The sequence below is a fragment of the Adiantum capillus-veneris genome, chromosome 14, assembly GCF_014529385.1.
Source record: "Adiantum capillus-veneris isolate H3 chromosome 14, ASM1452938v2, whole genome shotgun sequence".
Lineage (NCBI taxonomy): Eukaryota > Viridiplantae > Streptophyta > Polypodiopsida > Polypodiales > Pteridaceae > Adiantum > Adiantum capillus-veneris.
The window spans coordinates 59,347,494-59,357,399 of NC_140944.1; the positions used below are offsets into that span (position 1 = coordinate 59,347,494).

General features: G+C 41.2%; 2 protein-coding genes across 2 annotated transcripts in view; one reads left to right on the forward strand and one right to left on the reverse strand.

The window, feature by feature from the left end:
- The window catches only part of LOC147442452 (uncharacterized), a 46,950-nt gene extending 45,126 nt beyond the window's left edge, over positions 1 to 1,824 (forward strand). Inside the window, exons 9-10 of the mRNA XM_086528611.1 lie at positions 1,409 to 1,471; positions 1,566 to 1,824. Coding sequence (XP_086384737.1) covers positions 1,409 to 1,471; positions 1,566 to 1,649 — 147 coding nt within the window. The 3' untranslated portion in view covers positions 1,650 to 1,824. The remainder of the gene's footprint in view (positions 1 to 1,408; positions 1,472 to 1,565) is intronic.
- A 6,133-nt stretch (positions 1,825 to 7,957) lies between these two features.
- LOC147442453 (stellacyanin-like) lies at positions 7,958 to 9,132 on the reverse strand. The gene is made up of 2 exons (XM_086528612.1): positions 8,675 to 9,132; positions 7,958 to 8,555 (listed from the first exon to the last, which is right to left on the reverse strand). Exons 1-2 carry the CDS (start codon positions 8,910 to 8,912, stop codon positions 8,185 to 8,187), a joined length of 609 nt encoding a protein of 202 aa, XP_086384738.1. The 5' UTR covers positions 8,913 to 9,132; the 3' UTR covers positions 7,958 to 8,184.
- Between the last annotated feature and the right edge of the window lie 774 nt (positions 9,133 to 9,906).

The following is a 9,906-nucleotide window of genomic DNA, read 5'->3' on the forward strand; positions in this document are numbered from 1 at the left end:
CAGCACGAGGTAGTCATTTTCTGCTGTGACAGAGCTACATCCACAGCCATATATTCATATGGTCAGTATCTGCGGTGCCAGAGCCATATATACCCATACCACCACACATTACCATCATACCACCACACTGCACATCCCGGTTCTAGATTAGCTTTCATTTCAGCATTTTATTTTCAGTATTTTCTTTTCCAGACACCCGGACTACCACTAGATGTACATTGATTTGTCTCATAGGCCGACTTCGGCCTTTAGAAGACGTAAATAAAGCAAGCTCGCTCTCTCTCTCTCTCTCTCTCTCTCTCTCTCTCTCTCTCTCTCTCTCCTCTGTTTGTTTGGGACCTCATAGTCACATGAAAACGTGTTTCATCCGTCGAAACGAAACACGAAACTCTGGAGAGTCAAAACGTTTTGAAACAAACTCAAAAGTGGGGATGAAACGTCCTTTTCGGGTTTTTTTAAAAAAGGGTCTAATTTTCAAAATTCAAAATTAGCCATATAGTGTATAACGTGCAACCACTTCTATGACCATGTATATAGGATGTATCCACCTACTAGACTCTTAATTATTAGGTTTTTTATATCCTCTAGAAATATATGTGCTTTGTATTGTGTTTCTTCTTGGCATTTTTGAAACGAAACGCCTCGAAACGACGAAACGTTTCTTGTTACACTGGTTTGGGTAATGTCCTGACACGTCATCAATTTGTGACGTACCCCCCCCCCCCCCCCCCCCCCCCCCACAACCCCCCGGCCCCCTTTAAATAAGAGTAATTATCCTCGATTTTACGCCTGTACTCTAAGCTCAGCCAATGGTCTACAAAGACAAGAATGAGAGAAGACAGGAACTCTCGTTCACTCTTGCAAACTGTGAAAGCCACCTGAACGCTTCCTGACTTGTTATAGATGAGGAATAAAATAGCCATATCTCCACATTTAGCTGGCATGCACCTGAGCTTAACCCCAAAGGCTGCCCAGCTAGATATCATGTTTGCGGTGTTGAAACTTGCAGCTTCCCTTGTTGCAATGCTTCCTCATTATCAGTTGAACTAGGGAAGAAAGATCTCTTGGTCCTCTTCATGCCACATTACAGATTATAACTCTGTGTATGTGGCATGTTTTGATATCTAATGTAGCATATTGATGAAAATGTCATAGCAATGAGCATTATGTCATAGAATTCAGTCAGTACGATGCATGGTGGCCCCAATGGTTGGATGTCACCATAATCTTCTCTCTTGCACTCCTTCACAGTTGAGTTTTAGGCTTTTCTTGGTTCATCTATGGTGGGGGTGTGGTGTGTGAACTCGAACCTTGTTTTTTTTTTTATTGAGCTTTTTACTTTTCTAATCTGTGCTGCAATTTTTGAAATTGACATGGGTGTTATTCCTCTTTTAACCATGGACCCTAGGTTGCAGAAATGGTCAGAGAAGAGGATGATTCTTACGATTTTGGAGCTTTGCAAGATGGTTTTGTATGTTTGGGATTGCCATTCTTGTTTTTTGTTTTATTTGCATCATGCGAGTGGCTTCTTCAAACTAACGTATGGTTTGTTGCTCGCAATGCAGGTATCGGTGACGCCTTTGGGATCTAGAAATGACTCAGATGTAGATTTGTTAAGGAGAGTGGCTGATTGGGTGGCTGGTTCTTGACTGACCTCTAGGTCTGTAAAAGCCTTGTAAATATTCTTGTCCAGCCATGCCCAGCTGTCGTTGACTACCGTTCCTATGCGGAATGGCACTATAGTGTAAAATCTCAAAATTCCTTATTTTTTTCCCAAGAAATGCAATAAGGAAATAGGAAAATGAATGATTCTTTGAAAGTACAGCTGCTGTTTGTATGGAAAAAGTTGCCTGCAAAGGGAGATTGCTGACAAGGTAAAAAGTTGGAGAGGGTGGTGAATGAGAGTTGCGAGGTGGAAGGTTCGAAACCCCTTCTGGCATTTCAAGAATACTGCAAATCTTTTAGTGCGTCTGTCTGACGACCAGATTTGGTCCTAAGAATTGGAATCCCAATTTAGTTATGGGTACTAGGGTGGGTTTGCGTTGTACTAAATTTATCCCATATATGTTATGCATACTGTCCTACTTGTTTCTTGCATATCAAAAACTAGAGAAGCATGGTTTGAGCTCTGCCTCTTACCCTCCGATAGTGGAGAGAACACAAATGTGTGGCACCTAAATTGTGAGTGGGCAATGGTCAACCTACTTACTTTCTGCCTCTCTTTCTCACGTCTGCATGCCCGAGTGCATTACACGCGCAGTTGGAGGTCTTAAAGGTGAAAGAGAGCCAAGATAAATTTCTATCAAACAAAATTGTAAATAATATACAAGAACTCATGTAGATAGCTAGACAAAAGTCAAGGGGGATAAAGGGGAATCCATCCAAGATTTACTGGTGTATGTCTCAAATTTCTCTATTCCTTTCATGTTGCATGTCATCTAGCATCACGTGGATATAGAGGTGATATCCGTGCTTATTCAACTTTCCATATCTTATAGCCTTTCTATGTATGCATGGTTATGTATGTGTGCATGTTGTATGTACTCAAAAGAACGCACCACCTCTCTCTCTCTCTCTCTCTCTCTCTCTCTCTCTCTCTCTCTCTCTCTCTCGTGCGCACGTAAGTCGGGTGATCTTTGAGGTTTCTTGGGATTGTTTCCACATTGTCAAAGTCATTCTTCTCTTCCTCTCTCTCAAATGGGCAAGTCACTTGACAAAGTGATAAGACATTGCCACATGCTACAACAAATTGAACTTGAAAATTCATTGTAGACAAGATGAGAGTGGCAGGGTTTTGCTCTTGGAAGCGAAGACACTTCAACTAAGGGCTATTGGTAGTATTTCTTTATGTTGATGAATTGTGATGCTCGCAATGGTGCAAATTGCACACACTGTTTGATCCAACCAGTCACAATCGTCGAACTAGTGGCATCATGGCATCTCTTTTATACCCAAAAGAACCAAAAGCAGTAAAAAAGCACATGGTATTGGTATAGAAGTCCTAAAAGCATAAAAACCTTCCAATATGAATAATTTTGAAAACAAAATTGCATAAAAAATTATTTGCTTTATTAGTAAGGCACCCAGAATCTTTTCTTATTGTAAGAATGAGCGTCTCAACTTGTTTGTACATCACACCACACGTCATCACTCCCACATAAGCACCCCTTGATCTACATCGTGATTTGATAGTAGCAGTGCTTAGGTTGGGCCCTGAGTTTTGGTTTTCATTGTTATGGTTCAAAAAGTCGTGATATGTCAAGCACTCCCTCCCTCCTCCCTCCAAAATTACACACGCACAGAGGCTTGTGCTAATCACCTAGAGATTATCTCTAGATGTATATGCTCTCTCTCTCTCTCTCTCTCTCTCTCTCTCTATATATATATATATATATTTGTATGAGGAAGAGATTCTGAAAAGATACTCTCTCAAGCATGTTGTCTTGGATTCCTATAGTTTCGTATCATTAACACTAGATTGGTGATTGGACACTTTTATGTCCTCTCAACTCGGCAACTTTCTAGAACTTTTGCTTGAGGTCCTAAAGTGTTGTATATCCACAAACTAGCTTATGACTTGAAAAAATATATATATATATATTTGTATGAGGAAGAGATTCTGAAAAGATACTCTCTCAAGCATGTTGTCTTGGATTCCTATAGTTTCGTATCATTAACACTAGATTGGTGATTGGACACTTTTATGTCCTCTCAACTCGGCAACTTTCTAGAACTTTTGCTTGAGGTCCTAAAGTGTTGTATATCCACAAACTAGCTTATGACTTGAAAAAGTTTTGGAATTTTTTTGGGCTATTGATTCACCTTCAAAGTTCAGTTTGAATACATTTTTAAAACCTAAAAGCAAAAAAAAAAGTGTTGCTTTTGTCCATTTTTCATGAAATTGACATTAGATGACCCTAAAACATAGTTTAGTGACCTCTAAAGTACCACATACGTAGTTCTAAAGATGATATGATTCTAAAAAATGGAAAGCCTATGTATTGTAAGTTATGGCCCATTCATAAGAAATTCTCTATATGCTTATTTGCTAGTAAAATTCACATTTTGATGAATATGTTGGAAGTGTGTTTGTAATCAAAAGAAAATTTTGAGTGTGTTTATGAAGTTCTCACTCTATCTCTTCTTCCTTGAGTTTTGGGACACTTGATACCCTACACAAAAGCAAGAGTGATTTCCCATGTTACTAAAATCACTCATTTTGATACTATGTTTTTAAATTGTTGAATTTCACTCAACAAGAATGGTACATTTCAAGCTTAGGTCCAAATTTAAGCATACAATTTCAATTTGGCACCGACTTGATAGATCTAAATGCCATGAGGAAGGTCACATTGTGGAAGCCATTTTTTCATTCGTGCAGTTTTTATACTTCATAGGTGCGTTCCACATTGTCATTGGGAGACATGTTTTAATTCTTTTGATGCTTTCGATGCTTGAAGATGAAAGTAAAGAACTAAATTGTGTAAACTCAAAGCATTTATAAAGGTACTGATAGGTATGCATAGAAAGATCGATGATATGTCAGAATAGTGCAAAAAACATCCTTTTTGTACTTAATTCTATATCTTTTTTTATGGGCCTTCAACAACCATATACTTTGTTCATAAACTCATTGATGTTCATGGAAAAAATAGGCTCGTTGTTCGGAGATTTTTATACCTTGTGTAAAATGGGATTCACCTAGAAAATATTCTCTTTTATGTGAAATTGAGCACTCATTTGGCTTTGAGAGCTCCTCATGAAGATATAGTCAAGATTGTGTCTTATTTTTCCCACATAAAAGTGTGGTGTTAGCTTTTAGCTGAAGTAAGGACTCCTACGAACACATACATAAAATAGGAGTACTTCACTTTTTTCCAAAACCCTAATATAATACTTTTATGTCTTGTTAGGTCACCAAACTAGTGCTAATAAGCCATAAAAATGTTGAAAGTTAAGCCTCCTCCCAAGGGAGGCTTTGTTTATCTTCAAAGACAGAGACAAATTTCTCCAAATACAAAGCCAATAGTAATAGAATTTTGTACAATCTATATATAACCATCGGTGACTCTTTTCAAGCAAACAATTGGTATCCTTATGGGCACCACTTCTGCTGTTTTTTTTAATAATTTCTATTGTTTTACGTATGAGTTTAATTTTATGGAGTGTCTTATCCTTGTTAACACTTGCCCAATTTTTTGCAGAAGTTATGCACTGTAGGACGCTTTGTAGATGATCTTTTTGTTCCCGACGTTCCTTCTTTCAAGATTTTATGTACATGAATTCAAATTTTGTAGGTGAAAAAATTTATCCTAAGGAGTTTTGTGCCTTAATTGTACCTCAAATAGTGATTGTTGTGCCTTTTTAGACCTCAAGAGTTTTCAAATTCCCTTTGGGATTTGAAGTAGATATCTATGATAAACACCTTAAACCGAAATATGCCATTTTAAATATCATCCGTATGCCTCACATTTCTTCGAACATTTCTCTTGTAGGTAAGTATGGTTTCATTTTCTCTCAACTATTTAAATTTTCTTGTCTTTGTTCTAGTAAATCTGCTTTTGTTGTTCAATTATGCCATCTTATTTCTTTACTCGAGTGAGAAAGGATACTCATTCAAAAGAATCATGAAAAACGTTCGTTCATTTTTGCATTGTAGTAAGTTTATCTTCAATTTTTCTTCCTTTGGAATGTTCAAAATAATCAATACTACACTCATAAACGTGGGGAGCTCAAAAGCCCACTTATTGTTTGACTTAGTAACACATTATTTTGATGTTTTGATCGATAGCGCTTCTAGTATTTTTGCTCTAGCATGACAAATGCTAACCTGAAGTGGTGGATACCTACACTCTACATCCACTTCAAATCTACACTCAAGTAGATTGCACTCCTCTTTGGATGTACTTATAGTCCACTCCAAATCTTCACTCAAGTAGATTGCACTCCTCCATGGAGGTACATGTAATCACTAAGTTCTTTCCCAAATATTGTGGACCTTTCCCAATATTCAAGAAGGCAACCCAGCTATAATCAATTACTAAGTTGCACGTCCATCGAGTGAACCATGTAAGTCATTAAAGGAAATGGTGCATCAATGGACAATGCACTTTGAGACACGCTTGCTAGTAGATTTCATTGAACTTTTTGTTCTACCTCATGAGCCAAAACTTATTTTGGATTACCATGAAAGATAAGTTTGAGACTTGAGGAAGGGAAAACATTAAAAGAGATTTTCTATTTTTTTTCAAGGATGAAAACTCTTGTCATAAGGGGGATAACAATGACAATACAAACTCTGTGGGAGACAACACTTTCAAGGAAGCTAGCAAGCAATGGGTCTATATATAGGACAATTGGGTGGTGGTTCTAGAAGACTACTAGCCCATGGGATTCTATGAAGAGGGATTCAAGGAGCTATTCAAAGGAGGCACAGTGAGACGACAACACAAAGATGTGCATCTCAAGCCTTCCCCTTTTCGAGTTAATCTCTTCCCTTCAAATGTTGAGGTTTAGTTTTGGAGAAAAAAACTTGTTAATTACTCATTAGTAATGAGGATGGTGTTGATTGCCATGATGCATGTACAAATGTCTAGGCAAAAGAAAGGTTGTGTTCGAAGCGTCACTGCTACAAAACAAGTCTACGGGGGTAGCCAATCCTCCAAGAGTGAGAAGTAGACATAAGTGTAAAAGTCACCAAAGTGGCCTTCCTTTCAACAAAAGTGACCAAAATGACTTCTCTTTCATCGAACTCACTTTTGACTCTTTGGTCAATAGCAATTGAACTTAGCCTTGTCAATGTTCAAAAAAGCGTGCTTCAGCTTAGCCTTGAGCCACATGAAAAAGCAGAACAACTAGTTGAAGGGAGGAGGAAAAGGAGAGAATCTACTTGGAAACCTTAAGAAAGTACAGTTAAATTGCAAAAAATACCAATTACTTGGGGCGGCAGAAAAGTGAGATGAAGAGTGCCACATCGTGGAAGAGAAAAAGGGGATTTGTTGCGACCCCCCCCCCCCCACCACCGGAAGCTCTTTCTTCCACCCTCCACCTTGGCAAAAAGTACCATGTTGACACCAGTCACATTAAGCTAAACCTCCCACCCCTTTGTGTTGACACTTGCCTCCTCTGTCTTCCGCCCCCACTCACAAGCATTCATATAAGACGGTGGTAAAATATTGCCTCACATTTTCCTGCGCCATCAATGTGAAAACATGGATGGTGGAAGAGAACGTTTTGAAGCTTTGCGTTCGAAAGATCTCATAAAGTGTAGTCTAATGTGAACCCAACCATAAAAAGGTAGAAAACTCATGAACTCTCTCACTCTCTCTTAGGGTGCACATACCAAGAAGAGGACGCCGACCGATGGAGATTCCATGATGTCCGACCACGTTTTTGGACTGGGTGAATCGCCAACCCTCCGTGCAACTACCGCTCCAACGAAAAGTGAACGTCTCCCCTAGCCGTTTGCAACGGTGCCTAGATGGGGGCGTCCTATGATTAGCATGTGCATCATCCTACGTCAACAACCTACAACTCCCCTGCCAAGTTAAGGCGCCGTTTGCCTTGCTGTTGGCCCGCATGTGCGCTAACTAGCAACTGTTGGCTGCCGGTATTGCTGCTGCCGCCCTGCATGTCTGTGAGATGATGCTTACGACCAGTGCAGATTCCTTGGTGGGAGGAACGGCAGGGACTCCGCATGTGCGCAGGCTCTCTCTCTCTCTCTCTCTATCTATTTTGTCTTTTGGGGGTGGGGGGGGGAGACCTCAGACCATTCCATTTTGAGTGCTCTGAAATCACCCAAAAAAAGTAAAGGTTTTCAAATTAGACCTAAGTAAAGTCAACATTGCCCAACTGGACCTCACACACCCTCTCTGCAAGAAGTACAACCTTTACAGACCAAAGATTTAAATAAAAAATGAAAGCACCACCCCCCCCCCCCCCCCCCCCCCCCCAAGGATTTTCTTGAATCTTTGACATGTCTTCTAGTTACTCAACCGATAAAGAATACAAAAAGAAAAGAGGAACACTCTGTCTTGTCTTGAAGAGTGGGCCCATGTTAGAAAAATCCTTGGCCAAAGGCAAAGCCATTGGAACAATGCAAGTGAAACCACTCCCAAATCTAGAGGGGAAAATGGAGGAAGAACGCATAGAGCCAAATGTGGCAAGCTTCTCTAAAAATGGGGATCAGATTGAAGGGTAGAGAAGTCTAACAAAAAGGAAGAGGAGTAGTTGGGACCAAATTAGGGTGCCCAAGAGAGGCATATGAGAAGAGGCTAAGGAAGTGTCTTTGGGTTTGGAGGAAAGATTGGATGTGGAGTTTTTGGTGGTGTTGTGTGTGACGTTGATGGCCACCTTCATGCCTTGCCTGCAATGGTCGCCCATGCCACATGCAAAGTAGTATGGTCGGCTCTCATTCAGGATGAGCTTGGTTTTGCCTCCGCGGTTGGTCCAATTGTAGATCCAGTCGTTGCCATACCACATGCTGAAGCTGCAATTCACAAACGTTGAGTAGTTCACTTCAAAGACCGAGTGTACGTTCCTCTGGTAGTTGAAAGCTGCAATACACGTAAGCACACATTAGTGAAGACCGGCAGAGCTGAACAAGCCCCGAGTTCGATTCCCGAGCTTTCCTCTGTGAGTGAGAGAGAGAGAGAGAAAAAAAGAGAGCCCTTACTGAGTTCGTCGTCGAGAAGGAAGGTTTCCTTGGAAGCCCAGACCGTGTAGTTCAGATGGGCATCCGGGCCTGCATCTGCCGGTACCTGCCACCCTCTATTGGCTCCCACGATGTGATCCGCTCCCTGCACGCCACGCGTCACCTCTGCAATTGCCCACATCCAAATCCACAGTAGTGTGCAGCGGTACACAGCCCTCCTGCACCACCTCACTCCTCCTCGTCTCCCATCCTCCTCCATGGCTGGCGCACAGCACTCACTCCCTCTACTCTCTCTCTCTCTCTCTTCTACACAGTCGAATCAGCAGCAGCACTGAGAATCTGAAACTGTAACATGGGCAGTGGGCAGTGAGCTGTGAGCACCAGCAACACTCGCTCTACTCACATACAATCTCTCAGAATCTGTCCCTCGGGCCTCTCTCTCTCTCTCTCTCTCTCTCTCTAGGCCTCTGCCTACATATACGAAAGCACCCCCCTTGCCAACTGTCCACACACACTCCCAGCAATCAGAGCGAGTTAGTTGAGATTGCCTTTATGCCCTCTCTCTTCTCTCTCTCTCTCTCTCTCTCAATCTAGCCTCTGTTAAACCAGAGTTACACAGTCACCTGCGTTTCCACCTTCCTAGGTGCCCAATCCCGGGACGGGTACATTTTTTTTTTTCTTGAAAGAAGAAAAATAGATATTAAAGAGCCCACCTTTCAATAAACCATTTAATTTTATAGACTTAGCCGGGGTAAATACTAAAAAGAAAGCAAAATAATATCTAGATTTTCCTTGGTGCTATTCAAGGAAAATGAAGTAGAGGCAAGCAAGCGTACGCGTCCTCAGGGCCCACGCTTGGACGTCTGTACGGATTGAGAGCGCGCTGAGCTGGCAGCCCCCACTCACGCTGTGAGCCACCGCACAGCGGCAGAGGCACTTGACGTGGCAAAGTGGCATCTATCCACTTTTCTTTTAGGAGAGGCTAGAACCTTTAAGGCCTCGTTCACACATGATTCAAATGCACACATTTCTAATGGCAACCACCAAGGAAAGGTGGACAAATTTGTCACTTGCCCCGCAAAAAAACAAGTTTTACTTGTAACATACGTTCACAATGTAATGTTTTTGATAACGTCAACGAGGCTTTGTCATCTCTCTCTCTCTCTCTCTCTCTCTCTCTCTCTCTCACACACACACACACACACACACACACACACACACAACCTTGCCCAAGCGAGCTCAACTACGCCAAT

What these genes read in the sequence shown, in the direction of transcription:
- LOC147442453 (XM_086528612.1), bottom strand. Translation starts at nt 8,912, where the DNA reads ATGGAGGAGGATGGGAGACGAGGAGGAGTGAGGTGGTGCAGGAGGGCT. An exon ending in CCTTCTCGACGACGAACTCA is followed by an intron (nt 8,556 to 8,674) that starts GTAAGGGCTCTC and finishes CGTGTATTGCAG; the next exon opens with CTTTCAACTACCAGAGGAAC.